The 26,860-nt window shown below is 36.8% G+C and overlaps 1 protein-coding gene across 3 annotated transcripts in view; it reads left to right on the forward strand.

The window, feature by feature from the left end:
* The window catches only part of JAK2 (Janus kinase 2), a 140,172-nt gene that overhangs the window by 32,005 nt on the left and 81,307 nt on the right, over positions 1-26,860 (forward strand). Inside the window, exons 1-2 of one of the 3 annotated variants that reach the window (XM_046664545.1) lie at positions 9,392-9,438; positions 11,859-12,104. In XM_046664545.1, the coding sequence (XP_046520501.1) occupies positions 11,882-12,104 (223 nt within the window). In that variant the 5' untranslated portion in view covers positions 9,392-9,438; positions 11,859-11,881. Of the gene's footprint in view, positions 1-9,391; positions 9,439-11,858; positions 12,105-15,828; positions 15,932-26,860 lie in introns of those variants that run through there. The other 2 variants (XM_046664547.1, XM_046664544.1) reach the window with 2 other exon arrangements.

Genomic DNA, 26,860 nt, shown 5'->3' on the forward strand with positions numbered 1-26,860 from the left:
CAGAACCTGTCCCTCGTTGTCCGATATCTGGCCCTGGGATGATTAAGACCCAGTGTAAGAACTTGATAGAGGAGGTGATTGAGGTTATGGGTTCTAGACCAATTGGTTTGCATAGGAAAGGTGCCCTCACAGGTGAGTTCTTTGCTATCTCTAGGAATTGGCTAGCCATGGAAGCGGCAGTCCTTTCAGGGTCATCCAGGCCCCAAGATGTCAAAGCATCAAGAATAGAATAAAGAGACATAATTAATACAATATATAGGAATACAGTTGGTTTTGTTTTTTTGTGTGTGATGTATCCTGTGACATTGGTAAATTCACTAAGTTCTAATAAATTTTTTGTAGAATCCTCGGGATTGTCTATGTACACAATCATGTTGTTTGCAACGAAAGACAATTTTACTTATTTTCCATCTCTAAGTCTTAAGACTTTTAGGTTTTTTGTTTTGTTTTATTTTTTAACCTAATGGCATCAGATAGACCCTCCAGTTCTGATAAGAAATGATAGTGGGCATCCTTGCCTTGTTTCTGATCTTATGGAGAAAGCATTCAATATTTAATCATTAAATGTGATGTTTGCTGAACATAGTTTATAGACGTTCTTTATTTTATTGAGGGAGTTCCTTTCTTTTCCTAATTTATTGGCAGACATTTTTTCATGAATCGATGTTGATTTTTGTCAAGTACTTTTTCTGCAACAATTGAAGTGATCATGTGGTTTTGTTCTATTATTCTGTTAATAAGGTAAATTATATTGGTTCACCTTCAAATGTTAAACTAACTCGCCTTCCAGGGATAAACCCTACTTGGTCATAATGTTCTGACCTTTTTATATATTGCTGTGTTCTCTTATTTTGTTATGTTCTTGAGGAACATATGCCTGTAATTTGCTTTTATGCTACTGTTTGGTACCAGGGTAATTGTGGCCACATAAAATGATTTGTGAAGTATTTCCTACTTCTGTTTCCTGTAAGAGTTTGTATAGAATTGTTATTTCTTCCTTAAATGTTTGACAGGCTTTACCAGTGAAGTCATTTTGGCCTGGAGATTTCTTTGTTGGGTAGGTGTTTAATGAGGAATTCAATTCATTGAACAGATATGATGCTATTTAGGTTTTTTGTTTCTTCCTGTGTCGGTTTTGGTAATTTGTATCTTTCAAGGAATTTGTCCATTACATCTGTGTTGTTGAAATCATTGGCATAAAGTTGTCCCTTAGAACCCCTTATCCACTTACTGTCTATAAGATCTGTAGTGATGTTCTGCTTTTATTCCTGCTATTGATAATTTATGGTTTTCTCTCTCTCTTTAAATTGATCTTTCTTGTTATAGATTTGTCACTTTTATTAATCTTTTCTAAAATTGACTTTTGGTTTTATTCACTTTTTTTTAAATTGTTTTCTATATTACTGATTTCTGCTCCTCATTCTTTCCTTTCTTTTCCTTTCTCTGGTTTCTTTTTCTAGCTATTTGGAAGCTTAGATAATGGATTTCAGATCTTTCTTCTTTTCTAACATAAGCATTTAAAGTTAAATATTTCTCTCTCAACACTATGTTAGCTGTATCCCCAAGATTTTATTGTTTTTTTCATTATTATTCAGGTGAAAATAATTTCCAGTTTCCCTTTTGATTTCTTCTTTGAACCAGGAGTTATTTAGAAATATGTTAATTTTGCAATATTGGGAGGTTTTCTGGATATTCTTTTAATATAAATTTCTAATTTAATTTCACTGAGGTTCAAGAATATACTTCTTATGAATTCAGTCTTTCCAGATTCACTGAGATTTCGTTTATAGACCAGACCAGCATGTGATATAACTCATGAATGTTCTGTGTACACTTGGAAAGGATGTACATTTCTGCAGTTGCTGGTTACATTTACTTGGTTGGTGATGTTCAGGTCTTCAATATTGTTACTCCTCCCTGCTTTGCTTTCTCTCTCTCTCTCTCTTTTTTTTTTTAAGTCTTTTTGAGGTCATATTGGCTTATAACATTGTGTAAATTTCAGGTTACATTATTATATTTCGGTTTCAGTATAGACCACGTTGTGTTCACCACCAGTAGTCTAGTTTTTGTCCATCACCATGCATATGTGCCCCTTTACTCCTTTCACCATCCCCCTACCCTCTTCCCCTCTGGTAACTAGTAATCTGTTTTCCTTCTTGATGTGTTTATCTTCCACATGTGAATGAAATCATACAGCGTTTGTCTTTCTCTGTGTGACTTATTTCACTTAGCATAATACACTTAAGATCTATCCATGTTGTCTCAAGTGGCGTGATTTTGTCTTTTTTATGGCTGAGTAGCATTCCATTCTATGTGTATATGCTACGTCTTCTTTATCCATTCATCCACTGATGGGCACTTGGGTTGCTTCCACGTCTTGGCTATTGTGAATAATGCTGCAGTGAACATAGGGGTCCATAAATCTCTTTGAATTGTTGATTTCATGTTCTTTGGATAAATACCCAGTAGTGGGATAGCCTGATCATATGGTATTTCTGTTTTTATTTTTTGAGAAATCTCCATACTGTTTTCTGTAGTGGCTACACCAGTTTGCATTCTCACCAGCAGTGTATGAGAGTTCCCTTTTTTCCACATACTCTCCAACATTTGTTAGTTCTTGTGTTGTTAATTATAGCCATTCTGACAGGTGTGAAGTGATGTTGTAGTTTTGGTTTGTGTTTCCCAAATAATTAGTGATGTTGAACACCTTTTCATGTGCCTGCATCAACAAAATGAAAAGACAGCCAACAAACTGGGAGAAAATATTTGCAAATCAGATATCTGACAAGGGGTTAATTTACAAAATATATGAAGAACTCATACAATTCAGCTACAAAAAAATAAAACAACCTGATCAAAAAATGGGCAGAGGATATGAACAGATATTTTTCCAGAGAAGATGTACAGATGGCCAACAGGCACATGAAAAGATGTTTTTACTTATTTTTTATTTTTGTTAATTCCTGACAGAGGAGTATTAAAATTTCTAGCTATAATAGTTGTTTTGTCTATTTCTCTCTTCACATTTTTGCTTCATGTAATTTAAACTGATGATTTGCATATATATATGAAGTCTAGTTTTTAAATGTTTTTTAATGATTTTTTAAATGTTCTGTTTAAGAGATGTCATAAGGTATTTTCCATTTTTTTGGAATGTTTATTCCAGAAAAATGTTTATTCCTTTTACACGTTAGCCATCTCAAAATAATAGTTGTGTATGGTGTAAAGTAGAGGTCAAGGTTCTTTTTTTTCCTCCTTCTTATATGAATAGCCAGTTTACTGAGAAACATTTAGTGAAAAGACCAACATTTCTCCACCAAAATGCAGTGACATATCTGTTCTAAATTGGGTGACCGTATGTGAGGATGTTTTTTTGGTCTCTGTTCTGTTTACCTAATTGTTCATATTTATGCTAACGCTAACCTGACTTAATTACTCTAACCTTATTGTAAATCTTGATGTCTAATAGTGTAAATCTCCCAGTTTGCTCTTCAGGACTGTTTTTGCTATTGTAAATCCCTTGTTTACTTTTTTTTCTTTTCTGGGTGTTTTAGTAGTTCTCTGTTGCTTCTTTTCTTGCTTTCTTCCCTTGTGGTTTGATGGCTTTCTTTAGTTATATGTTTGATTTCTTTCCTCTTACTCATTTTTTTATTTATTATCGGTTTCTGGTTTGTGATTACCATGAGGTTCCTATATAATATTCTACGTATATAGTGTTCTCTGTTGAGTTGATAGTCTCTTTAGCTTGACCTCTTTCTGTAAGCTCTGCTCTTTTATTCCCCTCCTGCTACATTTTATGTTTTTGAAGTCGTATCTAATCTCATTTTGTGTATGTCTATCAGTTACCCTCTTACCATTGAAATAGGTAATTTCAGTACTTTTGTCTTTTAACCTTTATATTATCTTCATAGGTGATTGATCTGCTACCTTTATGGTATTTTTGCCTTTATCATTTTTTATACTTTTCTTATTCCTATTTGTGATCTTCTCTTTCCCACTTAAATAAGTCCCTTCAGCATTTCTTGTAGAACTGGTTTCCTTGTGATAAACTCCTTTAATTTTTGCTTGTCTGGGAAACACTTTCTCTCTCCTTCCAATGTGAATGATAACCTTGCTGGATAGAATATTCTTGGGTGTAGGTTTTTCCTTTCAGCACTTTAAATAAATCATGCCACTCTCTTCTGGTGTGTAGGGTTTCCGCTGAGAAGTCTGCCGATAGCCTTCTGGGCTTTCCTTTCTATGTCACTTGTTGTCTTTCTCTTGCTACTTTTAGGATTCTCTATCTTTAATTTTGGACATTTTATTTATAATGTGTCTTGGTGTGGGCCTCTTTGGGTTGATTTGGTGCTCTCTGTGCTTCCTGTACTTGGATGTCTGTTTCCTTCCTTAGATTAGGAAAGTTTTCAGCTATTATTTCTTCAAATAGATTCTCTGCCCCTGTTTCTCTCTCTTCTCCTTCTGAGACACCTATGATATGAACGTTAGTGTGCATAATATTGTCCCAGAGTTCCCTTAGTCTATTCTCATTCTTTTTAAGTCCTTTTTTTTTTAATCAGTTCAGCTTGGGTGATTTCCTCTCGTCTTTTCTCCAGCTCGCTGATCCCTTCTTCTGTATCATCTACTCTGCTATTGAGTCCCTCTAGTGAATTTTCCATTTCTAGTATTGTATTTTTCATTTCTGATTTTTTTTTAATATTTTCTAAATCTTTGTTGACATTCTCACTGTGTTCATCCAGTCTTCTCTCGATACCATGAGCATCGTTATGAGTTTTTGTTTGAAGTCTTTGTCAGGTAGATTGCTTATTTCTGTTTCTTTTAGTTCTTTTTTGGGGGTTTTGTGGTGTTCTCTTGCTTGGAATGTATTCCTTTGCCTCATCACTATGCCTCTTTCTCTGTGCTTATGTCTGTGTGTTAGGTGATTCAGCTGTGTCTCCTATCTTGGAGAAGTGGCCTTATGTAAGAGACGCTTTTTGAGGTCTGACTGTGTGCTTCCCTCTCGTCACCAGTCCAGATATTCCAGGAGTGACCCCTGTTCACACAAGGCTACTTGTGTCCTGCTGCTGTAGCAGGGTTACTCTTACTGCAGGTACCCAGGGAGTCTAGGCTTTCCCTCCCTGGCTGGCTGTTTGTAAATTGGGTTTTTGAAGCACCAGCACCAGTAGCTACAAGGGCTAATAGCTCACTCCTCTTGCAGTTTTCCTGTTAATTGAGTCGCACCCAGTGTGGCTAGATGTTAGGCTCATGGGCTTACAGCCGTTGTAGGCCTCAGGCCTGCAAGGCTGATGTCAGCTCTCTTTGGATTGCAGCTGAGTGGGGCTAGCCCTAGGCACAGGAGCACCCAATTGTTTCAGGCTTTGGAAGGTGGGACTGATCCTCTTTGTGTCTGTTTGTGAAGGATAGGTCTTCTGCCACTGATAAGTCCCACCCCCCATAGTTCAACATAGTCCTGGCCCATGCATACTTCCTGACTCCCTTGAGTGTACCCAGTCACCCCACTTCAGAGGCTCCTACCTCTGCACCAGTGTCCCCCACAGTTTACATGGTGTTCACACAGGCCCTGCCCCACAGAGGTAGACACACTTGCCTGCCTGTGGAGGATCAAGGCACCCAGTCTATGCAAGCTGACTAGTAGCCTGAGGGCTTGCTGTTGGGTGTGGTCAGTCCCTAGGGCAGGCTGCCTGCCCTGGCTGAACTGGATTAAATCTGCCCTCCAGTGGCTATGGCAGACCCCTGGGCTAACAGGCCAGCAGAAGAACTTCAGTGTTGTCTGCCAGTGTCTGTGTCAACACACCTGTACTAGGTCACAACAATGGCTGCCATCAAAGTCTCATTCTCTGGAGAGGTCTCACCTCTCACTGAGATGCACCCAGAGCCTACCAGGTTAGTCTCTTTTCACCAAAGGACTGTGCAGCTTTCTGTCTGGTGATTTTAGGTTGCTCTCTGAGCTGGGTGAGTTTGTGCCTGGGCCCTTTAAGGGCCAAGATTTTTGGCTTTTGTCCAATAGCTTTTCTGAGGGTATTCCCTGTTGCAATTAATAGCCAGTGAAGCCAAATAGTAGGACACTCCTCTCAGTTCTGCTGAGTCTGAAGGATGCTTATAGTGGTAATGTGCCCCCGTTAAGGTCCCCACTTCTCCAAGGAAGGCTGCGTACCTTAGGGTGGCTCCTGCCCAGCTGGGTGTGAAGCTCTGCCACTCCCGAAGCTGGCTTTTTTCCTCTCCAGAAGGAATTTCTGCCTCTTCTGCCTCAGTGAGGACTGTCCATTGTTTTGGGGGTTCTTTTTACCTGGTTTTCAGGTCTCTCTCTGTGGTAATTTTTCCAAGAATATTTGTAATCTGGTTGTGTTCGTGGGAGGAGCTGAGTTCAGAGTCCACCTATGCCGCCATCTTCACAAGATCTCTCTGAATGCATGTTTTCATCAATCATATTTATATGTATAGGTAGAAGCTCTGAGTAGTTAGAATTAAATCAAACTCTTTTATAGTTTCCTCATTCTTTGGTGTTATGACCCTTTGATGTGTGTAAGTATAAGACTTAAAATTAAGCTTTGTCTCCTCTCAGAAGATCCTTTTAATATGAACCCAGGCATCTTTAACACCAATAAAATTTCTTCCTTTATTTAAAAAAGTGTTTTTTTCTTCTTTGTGGTGTTCTTCTTCCTCCATCTAGAGCTCTTAGAGTTGTACATTCTGGATTGATCTCTCATATTTCTCTCTCTCTCTCTTTTTGATCTAGGAAACTAGGTGTTCGTTTTGACTCTGTCTTCCAAGTTACTAATTAGTTCTTTTCAGTTGTATTATTCAGCCCGTTCATTGAATTGTCATCTTTTTTCTTCAATTTTTTAAACTATTTCCATTTTACACTTCTTTTTCACAAACATCTAAATGATGCTTTATGTTTTCAAAATATGCTTAAATCTCTCTGAGGATACTAAGTAGAATTTTTTTTTTTTTAAGTTGTCTTCCCTATATTATCTCAGTTTATTCTGGGGTCAGTTGTTCTGCTGTTCATTTTGTTTCTCCTCTTTTATGCTTCCTTCCCCCAATCCAATTCCCAATATTTGATGATCCTTGATTATCTTTGCATATTTGTGCTTTTTGTATGTGTGTGCAGAAAACTTTTTTTAATACTTGTTGATGCCCTTTCTCTGTATATTTTAAATAGTGTCTATTTCCTCTACTTTCGCTTCTCTTGTCACATTTTCCTATCTACTATTGATCTTCTAGGAATTGTTCTAAATTTTTGATTTGCTGATTTTCTTATTTTTCTGAGCTATCATAAATTTATTCATATATAGTTTTTATTTAACTCTTTTCCATCCCTTTGGCACTTGTCATCTCTTTTACATCTATTATAAACTCCACCATATGTTATTATCATTAATGCTTTAAACAGTTGGCTGTTGTCTTTGAAAAATTTTAAAAAAGGAAAGAAAAATAGTGTGTTATAATTACCCACATGCTTACTATTTTTGGGTTCTTCATTCCTTTCTACAAATCTGAATTTGCATCTAGTATCATTTCCCTTTAATCCAGAGAACTTTCTTTAGCATTTCTTATAGTTTTGGCTTGGTGGTAGTGTGTTCTCTTAGGATCCATTTATCTGAAAATATATTTATTTTGCCTTAAATTTTAAGGTTATTTTTGTGGGTTATAGATAGCCAAAGCAGTCTTGAGAAAGAAGAACACAGCTGGAGGCATTACTATCCTTGATTTCAAACTCTGTTATAAAGTGGTAGTAATCGAAACAGTATTGTATTGGTATGAAAACAGACACATAGATTAATGGAACAGAATAGAGAGCCCCTAAATAAGCCCATGTGTATATGGTCACTTAATTTTCGATAGAGGAGCAAAGAATACAAAGAATTTACGATACAAGAAAGGATAGTCTCTTTAATAAGTGGTGTTAGGAAAATTGGATAGCCATATGTGAAAGAATGGAACAAACCTGTATCTCACATCATACACAAAAGTCAACTCAAAATGGATTAAAGACTTGGACGTAAGACCTGAAACCATTAAATTCTTAGAAGAAAACATATGGGTTATCTCCTTTACATTGATCCCGACAATGATTTTTTAAAATTTGATACCAAAAGCAAAGACAGCAAAAGCAAAAATAAACAAGTGGGACTACATCAAAGGCAAAGGAAACCATCGACAAAATGAAAAGGCAGCCTATGGAATGGGAGTAAATATTTCCCTACAATCTATCTGGTAAGGTGATAATATGCAAAATATACAAGGAACTCATGCTACTAAATAGCAAAAAATCCCCAAATAGCCCAGTTAAAAAGTGAGTAAAGGACCTGAATAGACATTTTTCCAAAGACATAAAGATGGCCAATAGGTACATGAAAAGATGCTCAATATTACTAATCATCAGGGAAATGTAAATCAAGACTACAATGAAATATTACCTCACACTTGTTAGGATAACTATCATCCAAAAGACAAGAGATAACAAATAATGGAGAGATGTGGAGAAAAGGGAACCCTTGTATGTTGTTGGTGGCTATGTAAACTGGTACAGCCACTATAGAAACAGTGTGGAAGTTCCTCAAGAAATAACAAGTAGACCTCTTATATGATCTGGCAATCCCAATTCTGAGTATATATCCAATGGAAGCTTAACCATTATCCTAAAGAGTTATCTGTATTCCCACCTTCATTGCAGCTTTATTCACAACAGCCAAGGTCTGGAAGCAACCTAAGTATTTGTCAGCACATGAATGCATCAAGAAAATATGGTGTATATGTATGTGTGTGTATACATACACACACAGGAATATTATTCAGCCTTAAAAATGGAATACCTGTTATTTGTGACAACGTGGTCAGCCTGGAGGGTATTATGCTAAGTGAAATAAGCTAGAGAGCACCACAAATGCTGCATGATATCACTTGTATGTGGAATCTTACCAAAAAAAGAAGTCTGACTCTAAGAAACTGTAGAAAAGTGCTTGCCAGGGTCTGGGGATTGGGCAAAATAGGGAGAGACTGGTTAAAGGGTACAGATTTTTGATAATAAGATAAATAAGGTCTGAGGAGCTAATGTATAACATGATAACTATAATTGCTAACACTGTATTGTATAATTGAAATTTTCTAAGGGAATAAGACTTAAATGTCCACCTTCTCCCTCCACCCCCCACCTCTCGCCAAAAAAAGGTAAATACATGATGTAATGCATATGTTAATTAACTCAATGGAGGAAAATCCTTTCACAACGTATACATGTATTAAACCGTCATGTTGTGTACTTTAAATATTTTACAATTTCATTTGCCAATTATATCTCTGTATAGCAGGAAAAATTTTTTTTCAAACAAAGACTATCACTTGAAAACTTAGGGCCTCACTGAGAGATCTACTGAAAGATATATTTCAGCAGGAAAAAGTGGGTCCAGAAGGAAGACAATAGGAGTCAAAATAATGGTGAGCACAAATTGATGATATTCTAGCAGATTTGCTCTTTAATGGCTAAGAATTCATTTTAGATGACTTTTATAATCAAGTAACAAAGTGTAATACAGTGAGAGAACTATTTTTTAAATTTTGTATGTTTGAACAAATTAAAATTATTTAAATTTGCATATCCATTTGCAGATGAACTTTGAAAATCTTAGTTTTGTTAGCAATTGCCAGTTTTTTGTTTTATTTTGTTTTTATATGCTGATAGTTGCATGTTATTTGAATAGCTATTAACTCAGGTATTTTCTCTAATAGATTCAAATCCTTATAGTTGAATATAGAACTAAATTTCACGTTGCAATTAACTTAATCAGTTTTTCTTTTCTTTAATATGTGTACTTAAAACAGTACTTAGCACATAGTAAATACTGTATGAGTGTTTGCTGCATTCCCATCCTCTCCCTTCATATAGCTCTGCTTATGATTTAAATGATTACATCTATGGGAAAGGTTGTCAAATTTTCAGGTCTTCCGAATACCCATCTCATGTTTTAGCTGCCAGCTAAATTTTGGTGTAATTGCCCTACTTACATTTCTAAGTGAAAGTGTGTAAAACAGTAGTCCTTATTCTCCTTACTTTCCAATGTTAAGGGGCAAAGTCCTTTTCATTTCCTTATTTCCATTAATGGTATTATGGACTCTCAAGTTTGAAATCCTCATTGTCTTTCAGTCCTGGATTCTTCTGTATTCAGTTGGTTACCAGGTTGCATCAAGTCTTGCTCTTAGATTATCTCTCATCATTCATCTGTTGCTGTTTCAGTTCAGAATCTCACTACTGCCTCGACTATTGCAGTAGCTTTGTAACCATTCATCACTTCATCTTTCTAATTCATCATTGACTGTGGGATGAAGTTTAACTCCTTCAGTCTGATGTTCAGAGCTTCCTTCGTTTTGTACATTATCGGGTAGGATTGCATTTATTTGCAAGTAACAAGATGTCTAGTGATAGATAGATTATTCTTGACATTCATTCATCTGCTTAAAGTTGCCAGGTCATTTATTCTCTTGGCCTTTCCTTCATGATTGCCTCATGGTTTTAAGGTGACTGCTCTACCCTATATTCATGATCAGATTCAGGTAGGAAGAAGTTGAAGGGGAAAAAGCAAAAGGAGGCATGCCAGCTAAGTCATCCTCCATTTAAGGAGTGAATGATCCTGAAAATATCACCCAACAACTTTCACTTAAATCTCATTTGCTGAAACTAGTTCACATGGCTATCCATCTGTGGGCAAGGACAGTTTTTTGGGGTATATTGATATCTCCAACAAAATTGGGTTTCTGTATCAAGGAAAAAAGGGAAAAATGCCTACTGGCTATGTAGTTGCAATTTTGCTAGAAGTATCCATCTGAATTTTTAATCCTTTCCTAAATGGTATAAATTCTCAAATACTTCACTTAGCCCAATAAATTACTGAACATGTGTTATGCCTTTCTACTCTTTAGCACAGTTCCACTCTCCCGGAATGTCCTTCTTTCATCCATCTAAATCTGTTACCAAAACCAAAGTGAGTTCACCTCCTGGCGGGTAAAATCAGACTCTCCACCAGAAGTAGTTATCTCACAAAGTAAAGTATATTTGTGGCAAATAGGAGACCATGAGGAATCATTTCCAAAGTCATGGCATCACCGAACAAAGGGAAGTAGGCATCTTTTATTTCGGATGGGGAATGAATATTCAAAAGGGAGAGGTGGGTATTCTCTTGCACAGGCTCAGTTGGAAAACATGTTTCCACATACACTGCAGGTTATGGTAAAAAGGCTCTAGCTCCTCCTGGAGAGGAGATCTTAGCATTAAAAATAAGGTAAAAGTCATAGGCGTGTCTCATAGCTCTTGTGGTGAGGCTTGGTCTGGTTCAGGGTGGTTGGTGCTTGCAGCTCCTTAACGTGACAAAAGGGGAAAAACAGTTAAATGCTTCCAGACCCACCCTTGAGTACCTCGGGGCAACTAGTGACAAATCCAATCCATTGTTTAAGATCAGTTTTAAATATGACTTCCTCTAATAAAACTGATCAGTTAATCCTAGCTTGAAATGTTATTTTTTCTCTCCGGATACCAACAAGCAATTGTCAGAGTAATTTCATTTGTTGAGAAATCATGTCTACTCATGGGATCTCTTCTTTTGTTGTCTGTAACTGATATTGTTTGTTTTGTTAGTGTCACATTTATATCATAGTTCTTTACGATATAAACTTAAGTTTTATTGTCCTTATTTACAGGAAGTTTGTAACCTTGATATCTCTCTCTGTGCTTTGTATATAGTAGTAGATAATATTTAATTGGTTAATGGATTTGACAGAGTCACTGCTGTCAGTGAAGACTTCTTTGTATGTGAAGGATACCTTATCAATATCACTTTCATTTGTTACTTTGTTTTCTCTTACAGACCAATGTTCTGAGAAAGACTGCATGGGAATGGCTTGCCTTACAATGGCAGAAATGGAAGGAACATCTGTGTCTGTGCATCAGAATGGTGATATTCCTGGAAATGCTAATTCTGTAAAGCAAGTAGATCCAGTCCTACAGGTGTATCTTTATCATTCCCTTGAGAAAGCTGAAGGAGATTACCTGAAGTTTCCAACTGGGGAGTATGTTGCGGAAGAAATTTGTGTTGCTGCTTCTAAAGCTTGCGGTAAGTATTAAAAAACAGTATATTTTTCTTATTAATAGATTGTTGCTTTAATTATTACTACTCTAATACAACGTACATGTATAATGCTTTATTTTTGGTTCTTTTTATGCTTATATGGCTGGCAGGTATGTTGTCACATGCATATAAAATAAGAACATTACTAGAGTAGAATTTAAGGTAAATGTGCCTTGGGCTAGTGCAATAGACTGTTAGTGTTCCCCCCAAATTCATGTTAAATCCTATTCCTCCAGCATGATGGTATTTGGAAGTGGGGCCTTCGGGAGGTGATTAGGTCATGAGGGTGGATCCCTCATCAATGGGTTTAATACCTTTATAAAAGAGACCTGAGAGAGCTCCTTTGCCCCTTCTCCCGTGTGAGGACATAGGAAGAAGAAGAATCAGAAACTCAACCATCTATGAACCAGGAATTGGGTCCTCAATAACACCAAATCTGCTGGCACCTTGATTTTTACACTTCCCAGCCTTCAGAATTGTGAGAAATAAATTTCTGTTTATAAGCCACGTAGTCTATGGTATTTTTGTTACAGCATTCCGAGTGGACTAAAACAAAAACTGATACTGAAGTGCGGGAGCTGTTGTAACAAATTCCTAAAAATGTGGAAGTGGCTTTGGAATTGGGTATTGGAAGAGTTTTGAGGTACATGCTAGAAAAAGCTTACATTGTTGTGAATGGAGCTTTAAAGGCGATTTTGGTGAGGACTCAGAAAGGAAAGAGGAGAGTGAAGAGAAAGCCTCGATTTTCCTAGAGACTACTAATTAATCTTGAACAGAATGTTGGTAGAAATATGTATGATAAAGGCCATTCTGCTGTGGTCTCAGATGGAAATGAGGAACATGCTATTGGAAACTGGAGGAAGAGTGGTCCTTGTTGTAAAGTGGCAAAGAACTTGCCTGAATTGTGGTTTAGTGTTTTGTGGAAGGTAGAACTTGAGAGCAATAAAATTGGATATTTACTTGAAGTAATTTCTAAGCAAAGTGTTGAAGGTGTAGCTTGACTCTTCCTGACTGCTTATAGTAAAATCTGAAAAGAGAGAAAATAAAGTCAGAATTGTTAAACAAAAGGAAGCAGAACTTAAAGATTTGGAAAATCCCTGCTTATCCATGTTGTGAAAAATGAGAAAGCCTGGTTGGAGGAGAGTGCTAAGGTTGTGGCCAAGCAACCATTTGAAAAGATTAGTATGGATCGGATATCTCAACAGAAACCAGGAGCTATTCCCTAAGAGAATGGACGAATGACCCTGAAGGCAATTCAGAAATCATTAGGGCTGCCCCTGTGCAGTGTCCCTGGGATCCAACTGATTTCAGAGGAGGAGCTGCCAGCCTTGGAGACCTTGCACTTGCTGCTGAGTGCTGGTGCATTGTGGGTGCTGAGCTTCTTGGCTGTCCCAAGTGTGGCTCTGGCAGTCCCCGGTGCAGAAGGTGCGCCTCTGGAGAGTGCAGGCAAACTTTGATGGAGTAAGCCATCTCCAGTAGTGGAAATTGCACAGGCCCAGAGGGCATGCCTGCCTCCACCTAGATTTCAAAGGACAGGAGCTACCCAAGTCTGTAGGGGCAGGGCTGCCAGGAGCATTGGGGGCCCAACCTCCGCCTGGCAAAGCTGCAGGGGCAGGAATGCTGCGCTAGTGTGTCTTGTAAGCCAGACCTCTGTGCCAGGGAGCCTGGAGGGCAGAATGGAAATGTCTGTCCTATGCCTGTCCCACCATGTATTTTGGAAGTGCATAACTTGTTTGATTTCCCAGGCTCGCAGCTGGAGAGCGGTTTGCCTCAGGATGAATCATACCTTGAATCTCACCCAAACATGATTTACATGCTATTTACGTTAGCCTTTGAACTCAGAGTTTTGAGTTGATGCTGGAATGAGTTAAGACTTTTGGGGCTCTTGGGATGGAATGAATATATTTTGAATGTGAAAAGGCCATTAATTTGGAGGGACCTAGGGCAGAATACTATAGACTGAATATTTGTGCCCCTCTCTCCCAAATACATTGAAACCTCCTATTCCCCCAATGTCATTGGCAGTGGGGCCTATGGAAGGTGATTAAGTCATAAGCTTAAGGTGTCCCCTTAGCTCAGTTGCTTTTTCACCGCTGTGTGGCTTAGTTATAGAACTTGTCTCTTTGGATTATGAATATTTGTGTCTCGTTTTTAAGATATAGTCAGTTATGTTATAATGTGACATACATGTTCCTAAAATGCACTATGCTCTACAAAACTCTGCAGTAAAAGCCACAGGACTTATAGGAAAAATGAGGTTAGGGGCACCACACTAAAAAACTTTGTGACATTAAAATAAATAAATAACTAAAACAAGAAAAACAGAACATGTTAAATGGTAAAGAAATATACGAATGCTGCAATAAATTTGTCACTTTACCTAAAAAAATCATGTGTGCTTCTAGAAGTGGATGTTAGAAAGGTTGTAGTTTATGAATTATTGTGAAGTGATAGAAGGAAAGTTATCTGAAATCAGATGGGAAGTTGTGATACCACATACAGATGAGCTGTGGCTCATGACAGACATCGTAAACTGAGGTGGCTGAAAGATGTTTGCTCCATGTATGTTCTCAGTTTGGATTCCAGGGTGAATGAGTACCCCTTTTCTGAGACATGATATTCTCCTGGTGGAAGGCAGGAAAACATGAGGGCTGCTGGAAGCTTGAAATATTTCTTAATGCCTCTGCTTGGAACCAACACACTTTCGCTTGTGCTTAGATTCCATTGGCCAAACCGAGTCAAATGACCAAGCCAATGTCAGTCATATGGGGTGGTCCTCTCAGGGATGGAGAGGAGAAGAGTGAATATTTGCCAAACAATAATGTAGTCTACTACAGTTTGCCCTCTTGGTCACAAATATTAATTTTCTTTTCTTCAGTATTCAAAACAAACTTTCTCCTCCCCCAAGGAGGATACCCAAAGGTGTCATCCAGTTATAGCATCAGGCTCAAAATCCAGGCTCTCCTCATATTCTCTGTATCGTGTCCAGGTGTTATTCTGCTTGATCCAGAAATCTGTGAACTGAGAAACAGTTATTCTGCTGTATCTTAAACCTTGACAAGTTATATGTCAAATATAGGATATGAGATAATTTTCCATAGCATAGAGACAACAAAATCTAGACAAATTAACTATGTAGAGTTATCTTTTGGAATCCTCCCTCCTCTCTCTGAGCCCTTTGCCAGTTACTCTTCCTTGACTGTTCTGCTCAGGTACCTACTATCTTCATATATACCTTTCCCTTCCCACCCCCAAATACCCTTCATATCTAATTGTAATCACAACTTATATTAATGACTATTTAAGTATGGCTTTGATTGTCTGATAAAATAATTTACAATAAGTTATAAAAGACATATAGTTTTAATATTGATATGTTTGTATTTAATGAAGTATCTTGATTATAGTAACTTCTAACTGTAAAAATCTTTAGGGGAGATTTTTTCTTTTAATGGTCTTTATTCTTTTCTCAATCTCCAAAGAGTAGACTATGAAGTTAATTTTACAGCTGCACACCCCTCACCTCTGGAGGAAATTAGAAACGTTTTTCTGCTAGCTAAAATTTATTGACACTGTGTTAAGTGCTTTATGTGCGTTATTCAGTGCTTAACAATAACACTAGGGTGTGTAGGTACTGTAGTGTGAGTGCCTGATAATTAGCTTTTTTGATTGTAGTATAAGGGCCTGATGTTAAGCTTTTGATTGCCAGGTATCCGCTTCAAAGGCATCCATCTGGAATAAACACATTGCCGGCTACACGACTAGATAAAGAGCCAGTCCACTCCACCCATGAAGTTCCCTTTTTCTGAGAGGTCTGGTTAACTAAGATAACTGACCATTTGACCACTTCCTTTTCCCTGTTTGTGCTTTAATTCCTGCTCTTATGTTTTAAGTTTACCAATGAAGAGTGAACCTGTGAAACCCTTGGCACCCCCACATTAACCTCAATAAAGACAGAATCCCACATCTGTGCTCACTCTCTCTGCCCGCAACCTTGCTGTGTGGCCCCAGGTGTGCTGTGTATGTCTGGATTTGTGAGTAATAAACCTTATTTTTTTTCAAAGTTCTCTGATGGTTGTTGCTGAAGTGTATCTTGCAGTCATAATAACCACAAAGGCTTATCCAGCCACAACATTGACTCCGAAATGGGAAATGTTTGTGGGGGCTTGCCTCAGGCCCAGGTGAGTGCCCGCAGGCGCTTCTGGCCAATAGCAATAGGCTGAGACCAGCACAATACAAGGTGCTATTGTTATCTTTCTTCTAAAGATAAGGAAATTGCCCAAATTACTCTTTATTTGTTAACCTGGCCTTAGAATTCCTTTTGGTGGTTTTGGAATAGAGTTCTCAGGGCCCTAATCTTTAACATGGAAAATTGTTAATAGTTCAGGCATTCATTCAGCCAAGCCAAAACCCAGTGGAACCATATAACCCTGAATCACTTGACCAATGAATAAATGGGTTGGCTCTGTTGTGGAAAGAGAGGTAAATAAGCGAATAATGAAAGGGTGTTGGAAGGGAATAATAAAATGGTGTTGGAAACCATTGTCAGCTCTATTGTGATGTGAGGAAAATAACCAAGATCTCATTGGGGTGGGATTGTTTGTAAAACCTGCTTATCTAGGGTTAAAACCAGCATTTCTAATATTTGGAAAAACTTTTAAAGAGATTAAAAAAATGTGTTTTATATTTATCTGCATATTTACTATTTTCAGCAATCTTTATTCCTTTGTGTGAATTCAGATGTCAATTTAGTGTTATTCTTTTGCTTGAAGAACTACTTTCAATATTTTTTTGTAGTGCGGGTCTGCTGGCTATAAATTATCTCACCTTTTGTTTGATTAAAAAGTCTTTATTTTACCATTAATTTTGAAAGACATTTTAGCTGAGTATAGAATTTTATGTATACAATGTTTTCTTTGAGTACTTCTTTCACCATTTCCAGCTTGAATTGTTTCTGATGAGAAATAAGCTGTTGTTCTTTGTTTCTTTGTATTTAATGTCTTTTATTCTCTGATGGTTTTTATGATTTTCTTTTTATCACTGATTTTCAGGAATTTGATTATGATATACTGTGATGCAGTTTTCTTTATGTTTTTTCTGCTTGTGGTTTGTCGAGCTTCTTGGATCTGTGAGTTTAATCCTTTCTTGTTCCTCATCTTCTGGACCTCATTAGTTAGACCTTTTGATATTTTCTGACAAGTTGACTTTTGCCTTTTTTTTCAGTCTTAGTTCTCTGTGTATTTCATTTTGGTTGGTTTTTATTGCTTTGTCTTCACATTTACCAATCTTTTTCTGAAGTTTCTAATCTGGAAGTTTTATTTGGATTGCTTTTTTATAATTTCCATTAGCTCATCATGTTCATGGTTTACTCTATCTTTAGTAGATGGAGCACATTATAGTACCTGATTTGACTTTATTCACTGATAATTCTACCCTCTCTGTCATTTCTGTATATCCTTCTACTGACTGATATTTCTTCTATTTATGGGTCATGTTCAACTGCTTCTTTGAAGGCCTACAGTTTGTGATTGGATGTTGGACATTGTGATTTACATTGCTGCCTGCTGGATTTGTTGTATTCCTTAAATGTAGTGATGGGCTTTGTTCTCGCCATGTAGTTAGGTAACTTGTGATTTATTTTGCGGCTTTTGAGCCTTCCTTCTTTTTTTTTGTTAAATAATTCAATATTTTAACTGTATTCACAGAGCTATGCAACAATGATGTCAATATTCACCACCCCCAGAAAGAAATCTCATACCCATCAGAAGTCACTCACCATTTCTTCCCTAGGTCCCCTAATAACCAATCTACTTATATCTCTAGGAATTTGTCTATTTGGGAGATTTCATATAAGTGGAATCATGCAACTTGTGGTTCTTTGTGACAATGAGTTGAATTCCTGAATCATATAATAACTTTGTGCTTAATCTTTTGTGGAACCACCAGAATGTTTTCAAAGCGTCTGTACCATTTATATTCCCACCAGAAGTGTACAAAAGCCCTAATTTCTCTGTACTCATCAACATTTGTTAGTACCTTTTTTTTAAGAGTTTTTTTTTTTTGAAGATTGGCACCTGGGCTAACAACTGTTGCCAATCTTTTTTTTTTTTTCCTGCTTTATCTCCCCAAACCCCCCCCCCCCCCCACAGTTGTATATCTTAGTTGCATGTCCTTCTAGTTGTGGGATGTGGGATGCCACCTCAACGTGGCCTGACGAGCAGTGCCATGTCCACGCCGAGGATCCGAACCCTGGGCCACCGCAGCGGAGCACGCGAACTTAACCACTCGGCCACGGAGCCGGCCCCTATTACCTTCTTTTTGATGGTAGCCATACTAGTGGATGTGACGTTGTATCTTGTTTTTTTGTAAAAGCTTTTATTGATATATAATTCACATATCACACATTTCACCCTTTTAAAATGTACAATTCAGTGGTTTTTAGTTTACTCACTGTTGTCCAACCGTCACATAATCAATTTTAGAACATTTTCATCACCTCAAAAGAAACCCTGTGCTTACTGAGTATCACTTTCCAATTCCCCATCTCTCCCCTGCCTTGGGGAACTATTATTCAACTTTCTGTCTCAATAAATTTGCCTATTGTAGATATTTCATAAAAATGGGATCATAACCATTGATCAGTTGTTGGACATTTGGGCCGATTCCCACCTTTTAGCTATCATAAATAATGTTTTTATGAACATTAGTATACAGGTTTTTCTGTGGACATGTTTCTGTGGATTTCGTTTCTCTTGTGTATATACCTAGGAGTGGAAATGCTGTGTTAAATGGTAACTTTATGTTTACCTTTTGGAGGAACTACCACACTGTTTTCCAAAGTGACTGCACCATTTTACATTCATACCAGTAGTCTCTGAGGTTTCTGATTTCTCCATGTTGTTAATAACACTTGGTTATTTGACCTTTAAGAATTATATCCATTCTAGTGGGTGTGAAGTCATATCTTATCGTAGTTCTGATTTTTTTCCCTGTGATTACTAATAATTTTGAGCATCTTTGCATTGCTTATTGGCCATTGTGTATTTTCTTTGGAGAAACATCTATCAAATTCTTTGCTCACTTTTTAAATGGCTTATTTGTTTGTTTTTGTTGTTGAGTTGTTAGTAGTTATATTTTCTAAATACAGGTCCCTTATCAAATGTATGATTTGGAAATATTTTCTCTCATTTTAGGTTTTGTCTTTTCACTATCCAGATCTGGATAGTGTCCTTTGAAGCAAAGATTTTCAACTTTAATAAAACAGTTTATCTATTTGTGTTATTGTTGCTTGTGTTTTTGCGTCATATGGAAGAATCCATTACCAAATCCAATGTTATGTGGAGTTGCCCCTGCATTTTCTTCTAGGAGTTTTATAGTTTCAGCTGTGATCCATTTTGAGTTAACTTTTGTAGATGGTTTGAAGTGTAGGGCTCCAATGTCGTTCTTTTGCATGTGAATATCCATTTGTTACTGACTTCTCCTACTTTGTGTGGTGTTTATAAGGTTCATCCACTTTGTACTATGTATTAGTACATCTTTCTTTTATGGCTGAATAATATTCAGCTGAATAATATCAAACACATGGTACAAAGTTGGTGAATCTTATAAACATCATATGAAATGTAAGAAGCCAGTAACAAATGGATATCCACATGCAAATCACAGCACCATTTAATGAAGAGGCTATACTTCCACCATTCAGTAGTGTCAGAACACTGTCAAAATATTGTTTGGCCATGGATTAATGGATTTATTTCTGAATTTTCCTTCTATTCCGTTGGTCTTTATGTCTGACCTAATGCCAATACCACACTCTGGATCCTGTAGCTAGCTTTGTAGTAAATTTTGAAATCAGGAAGTGTCAGTCTTCAAACTTATTCTTTTTAAAGATTATTTTGTCTCTTATAGTCCCTTTAATTTTCATGTGAATTTTATGATTAACTTGTCAATTTCTATAATAAAGATAGCTGAGATTTCAGTAGGAGTTTCATTGAATATATAGGTCAATTATGGGAGTATTGCTATCTTAAGAAAGTTTTACAGTCCATGAATTTGTTTTAGCAGTGTTTTATAATGTTCACTGTATAAATTTTTTACCTTTTAAATTTGTTCATAGGTATTTTTTTCACTTGAATGTTATTGTAAATGGAATTTCTTTAACTACTCTTTTTGGATTGTTCATTGCTACTGTGCAGAAATAGAACTGAATTTTGCATGTTGATCTTGTATCCTGCAACTTTGCTTACTTCTTATATAAGCTCTGATAGTGTTTGGGAGAATTGTTTACTATTTTCTTTATATTAGATCATGTCCTATGCAAATAGGGACAGTTTTAATTTTTCCTTTCCAATTTAGATGCCTTTTATTTATTTTTTCTTGCCTAATTGCTCTGGCTAGAACTTCCATTACAATGTTGAATAGTAGTGGTGAATGTGAGCATCCTCGTCTTGTTCCTGATCTTAGATGTAGGTTTTTAGTCTTTCATCAAAGATTATGATCTTACTTGTGGGTGTTTCATAAGTGCCCTTTATCAGTTGAGGAAGTACTCTCCTATTCCCAGTTGAAATATTTTTTTAAGTCATAAAGGAATATTGGATTTTGTCAGATATGTCTTGTATTAATTGAGATGATTATTTTCATATGTTGAACCACCCTTGTATTCCTGGGATAAATCCCACTTGGTCATGATGTATAATCCTTTTAATATTTTGCTGGATGTAGTTTGCTACTATTTTATTGAGGAAATTTGCATCTGTATTCATCAAGGATATTGATCTAAGGCTTTCTTGAAATGTCTTTGCTTGGCTTTGATATCAGGGTAATACTGGCTTAATTGAATGGGTTAGGAAGTATTCTCTCTTGACTTTTCTTTTTGAAGATTTTGAAAACTATTGTCATTTCTTCTTTAAATGATTGATAGAATTCACCATGAAGCCATCTGGTCCTGGGCTTTTCTTTGTTGGGAAGTTTTTGATTACAGATTCAATCTCTTTATTTCTTACAGGTCTATTTAGATTTTCTGTTTCTTCTTGAGTCAGTTCTGATAGTTTGTATATTTCTAGGAATTTTCCCACTTCATCTAGGATATATAATTGTTGGCAAATGATTTCTCATAGTATTTTCTTAAAGTCTTTTTTATTTCTGTACTGTCAGTAGTAATGTTCCCACTTTTATTTTAGATTTTGGTAATTTGAATATTTTTTTTCTTATTGAGTCTGGCCAAAGGTTTGTCAATTTTCTTGATCTTTTCATAGAACCAGCATTTGGTTTTATTGATTTTCTCTTGTTTTTCAATTCTCTTTCCCTTATCTCTACTTTAGTCTTTATTATTTCCTTCTTTCTAATGGCTTTGAGTTTAGTCTACTCTCTTTTTCTAGTTCCTTTAGATGTAGAGTGAGGTTATTTATTTGAGTTTTTTTTTTTTTTTTTTTGGTGAAGAAGATTGACCCTGAGCTAACATCTATTGCTAGTCTTCCTCTTTTTCACTTGAGAAAGATTGTTGCTGAGCTAACATCCATGGCAGTCTTCCTCTATTTTGTATGTAGAATGCTACCACAGCATGGTTCGGTGAGTGGTGATAGGTCCACATGCAGGATCCAAACCTGTGAACCTTGGGCTGCTAAAGCAGAGTGTGCAAACTTAACCACTATGTCACCATGCCAGCCCCACTTCATTCTTTTTTTTTTGAGGAAGATTATCCCTGAGCTAACATCCACTGCCAATCCTCACCCTTTTTGCTGAGGAAGATTGGCCCTGAGCTAACATCTGTGCCCATCTTCCTCCATTTTATATGTGGGATGCCTGCCACAGCATGACCTGATGAATGGTGTGTAGGTCTGTGCCTGGCATCCAAACCAGTGAACCCCAGACTGCTGAAGCTGAGTGCGTGAACTTAATCACTATGCCACCAGACTGGCCCCCACTTCATTCTTTTTTAGTGTGGGTGTTTATAGGTATAATTTTCCCTCTATCTTCTGGTTTCGCTGCATCTCATAAGTTTTGAAATGTTGTGTTTTTGTTTTCGTTTGTCTCAATGTATTTTCTAATTTCTCTTGTGATTTCTTCTTTGACTCATTGATTATTTTAGAGTGTATTGTTTAATTTCCAGGTATTTGTGAATTTTCCAGTTTTTCTTCCATTAAGATTTCTAGTTTTATTCCACAGTGGTCAGAGAAGATACTTTGGATGATTTTAGTCTTTATGAATGTATTGAGATTTGTCTTTGGACCTATCCTGGAGAATATGCCATGTGCATTGAGAAAATGCATATTCTGCTATTTTGGAGTAGTGTACTGTATATATCTGTTCAATGTAGATGACTTATAGTGTTATTCAAATCCTCTGTTTGCTTATTGTTTTCTCTCCAGATTTTCATGTCTGTTATTGGGAATGAGGTATTGAACTCTCCAGCTATTATTTTTGAATAGTCTGTTTCTTCCTTTAGTGTTCAGTTTTTGGAGCTAACTTGTTAGATATGTGTATGTTTATAATTGTTATATCTTCTTGAAGGATTGAAATTTTCATCAATGCGTAATATTATTCTTTGTCTTTTGTAGCAGTTTTCGATAAAACTTTGTTTTGCCTACTATTTGCAGGGTTAATTTTTTCTGTTCTTTCCCCTTCAACTTAAAGTGTCTTTAAAGTGAGTCTATTGTGGACAGCATAGAGTTGTCGTGTTTTTTTTTACCCATTCTAACAATCTCTGCCTTTAACTGGATAGTTTTGTTCATTTTCGTTTGTAGTAATTAGTGATAAGACTAATTTCTGCCATTTTGCTCCGTTTTCTATATGTCTCATATCTTTTTATTCCTTGGTTCCTCCATTGTTACCTTATTTTGTGTTTAATTTTTTTTATTATATCATTTTGATTCCTTTCTCATTTTCCTCTCAGTATATTTTTTTAGTTATTTTCTTACGGGTTACCCTAGGAATTACAATTAGTCTCTTAACTTTATAAAAATCTATTTTGAATTAATACCACCTTAGCTTCAATTGTATGCAAAACCTTTGCTTAAATACACCTCTGTCCTTCCTCCTTTACGTTGTTGTTTTACTAATTACACCTTTATACATTGTGTGCCCGTTAACATTGATTTATACTTATTGGTTTATGTATTTTTCTTTTAAAGCATGCAGGAACAAAAGAGGAATTAAAATAAAAAATCCAGTTATACTAGCTTTTGTATTTATCTGTGTAGTTACCTTCATCAGAATTCTTTATTTCTCCACATGGCTTTGAGTTACTGTCTATTGAGTTATCATTTCTACCTGAGTAACACTTTTTAGCATTTATTGTAGGGCAGGTCTGTTAGCAGGGAACTCCCACAGCTTTTGTTTGTCTGAGAATTTGTTGATTTCTCCATCATTTTTAAAGGATTATTTTGCCAGATATAAAATTCTTATTTGACAATTTTCTCTTTGAGCCCTTTAAATATGTCATCGTATTGCCTTTTGACCACCTCAGTGATTTTTGGTGAGAAATCGACTGAGTGTCTTATTGAGGATTCCTTGTGTTGGTGCAAATAATCCATAACCAAACTATAAATGAAAATTTGGAGTGAGTTTATTCTGAGCCAAATGTGAGGACCAATACAGCCTGGGGCCTTCTTTCCCTAAGGAAGGAAGGGCACCAAAGAACTGGGGTGTACAGAGTGGTTATATACCCTCAAAGAGCATGTTTCACATATGATTGAAATGTCCCTTTTACAGTAGTCACAAGACTGCTCTGTCGGCACGGTGATTGACGGACACAGCAGGTAAGTAGGTCTGCTGTCTTGGTGGACACAGCAGGGTGGCAGGTCTGTTGTCTTGAGCTGGGTGGTCACAGGTTAGCGCAGCAGTCAGTTCCTAGCCTAGGGAGAGATGCTTATCCTTAAGGAAATTCCAGTGTAGGGGAAGTTCTACCTTTATCTTAAGGGCATTTATTCTTGCCTTTGGGACATAGCAAATGCTTAAAGCAGATATACAATGCATGCTCAATGGCCATGTCAGGCCCTTTTGGAAAAACAAAGTCAGGCCAAATTAGGTTTACACCCAACGGCTTACTCATATACTCCAATATATCCTATTGCTTGCAATTTTTGTCACTTGTATGTAATGAATCACTTCTCTCTTGCCATTTTCAAGGCAAGAATCCTTAGCTTTTTATAGTTTGATTTTAATATGTGCCAGTATGCATCACTTTGTATTTATCCATCTTGGAACACATTGAGCTTCTTGAATTTGTGGATTCATATTTTCATCAAATTTGGGAAGTTTTGAGTCATTATTTCTTCAAATATTCTTTGTGTCTCTTTCTTTACTTTCTCTTCCTTTGGGACCCCTATAATGTATATGTTGGTACGCTTGAATGTCTCCCACAAGTCTCCTAGGCTTTGTCCATATTATTTTCGTTTTTCTGTTTTTCAGACTAGATAATTTCAGTTGACTTATCTGCAAATTAAATGATTCTTCTGTCTTTTTGAATCTGCTTTTGAAACCCTCCAGTGAACTTTCAGTTTCAGTTATCATACTTCTCTGCTTCAGAATTTCTTTTTTTTTTTTGGTCCATTTCTTTGCTGATGCTTTCTATTTTTTTATACATTCTTCCACTGGTTTCCTTTAGCTCTTTGTCCATGGCTTCCTCTAGCTCTTTGAGCATATTTAAGGCAGCTGATTTAAAGTCATTGGCTAATAAATTCTACATCTCAGCTCCTCAAGGACACTTTCTTTTAATTTCTCCTCTGAATGAGAATGCTTTCTTTGCCTGCTTCATAATTTTTGATTGAACACTGAATGTTGAACATTTCAAATTTATAATGTAGTAACTGGAAATCTGATTCTTCTCCATTCTCAGTGTTTTTGTTGCTTGCTTTGAGTGGCAGTTGTTTATTTGCTTATTGACCTCTAAACTATGTTTATAAAGTCTGTATCCTTTGTCATGTATAGTCTCTGTTCCTTTAGCTTGTGGTCAGCTTTTGTTTGCCAGAGATTATTTTGAATTCCTAGAGCCAAAAGAAAAGAAATGAAAAGAACAAAAAATAGTCCTTGTGGATTGGCTATGTATTGAGTCACTCCTTCAATGTTTAGCCAGTCTGTTTAGAATTGTGCCTTAACCTTCCCTTCTTGCTTGTGCTCAGCTTAAAGTTCAACCTGAGGTAAAAAGTGTGGGGTCTTCTCTAAGTGTCATTCTTTGGGCATGCGTGTGGCTTTCTTATTCTCTGGTATACATGGGTGCTTTTTAATGCTTTAATTTCACAAAGAAACTTGCTCCCCAGTGTTTCCTTTTCAGCTTTCTGTGTGTCTATTGTTTGCCTTAACTTTTTTAAAAGCTTTGCCCCATGGGGCAGCAGGGTTTTCATTTGCTTTCCAGTGTTTTCAGGGAATTACCTCTGTCTAGCTGCTTTTCTGTCCTGAGAAAGTTCCAGGTGAGGGGAAACACAGGTAAACTCCTTGCTACAGTTCTTCTGTCAGTTTCCAGTCAAGTCAAACGAGACAAAATCAGGTGCTTGACATTAAAGTTGGCTCTGTTCACTCCAGAACCATGGACCAGAGTTTCAAACGGAGAACACTGGTTTTGCCATCCTTAAGCCCTCCTGAAGCAGGGAGGAGGTTGAGGCAAGAGAAAGCAGAAATGTTGCCAAATTTTCCTACCATTTTTTTAGTTGCCTTTTTCCTAATTCAAAAATTGCTTGATTGCTGTATATCTTTGACTATTTTCCAGAGTTCTCACAAAGTTGATTCTGACAGTTTTTGTTTATTCAATTTTATTCAAGGGATAGGCCCTTGGAGCTACCTACTATGCCATTTTCACTGATGTCACTCTTCTCTACTTCTCTAATCATGATTTCCTTTAGTTCTTTGAATATATTTATAATGACTGCTTTGAAGTCTTTGTTAAATTTCGTATCTGGGTCTTCTCACAGACATTCCTGTTGCCTTTTTTTCTTGTGCATGGATTACACTTTCCTGTTTCTTTGCATATCTCGTAATCCTTTTGTTAAAAACTGGACATTTTAGGGGCCAACTCCGTGGCCAAGTGGTTAGGTTCACGGACTCCACTTGAGCAGGCCAGGGTTCACCCATTCGGATCCTGGGCATGGACCTATGCACTGCTCATCAAACCATGCTGTGGCGGCATCCCACATAGCAGAACTAGAATGACCTACAACTAGGATGTACAACTATATACTGGGGCTTTGGGGAGAAAAAAGAAAAAAGAGGAAGATTGGCAACAGATATTAGCTCAGGGCCCTGAGCAAATATCTGTTGCCAATCTTCTGAAATTTGTTGAGACTTTCTTTGTGACTTAGATTATCAATTGTTTTGTTAAATGCTTCACGTGAATTTGAAAACAGTGTGTATTTCTGCACTTGCTGGCTGTAGTGTTCTCTAAATGATTAGTAGTTTTAAAATTTCATGTCCTTTTATTTTTTGTCTTCTCCCAGTTTCTGAGAGCTTTTGAATTTGTCTGTTTCTCCTTCTAGTTCTATTTATTTTTGCTTCATGTTTTTTGAAGCCATGATATTAGTTGTACACCAATTTAATGTTTTTGTTTTCCCTTGAATTAACCCTCTTATCACTGGGAGGTTTCCCTTTTAATCTCAACTAATACTTCTTCCTTAAAGTTTAGTTTGTCAGATGTTAGTGTTCACTGACCAGGTTTCTTTTGCCTTGTTTTTGCATGGTGTATCATTTTCCTTCTTTTTAGTTTCAACCTATCTATCTCCTTACAGTTAGAGTGTGTCTCTCATAAATAATAG

This window comes from Equus quagga, chromosome 6, assembly GCF_021613505.1.
Source record: "Equus quagga isolate Etosha38 chromosome 6, UCLA_HA_Equagga_1.0, whole genome shotgun sequence".
Taxonomy (NCBI): Eukaryota; Metazoa; Chordata; class Mammalia; order Perissodactyla; family Equidae; genus Equus; species Equus quagga.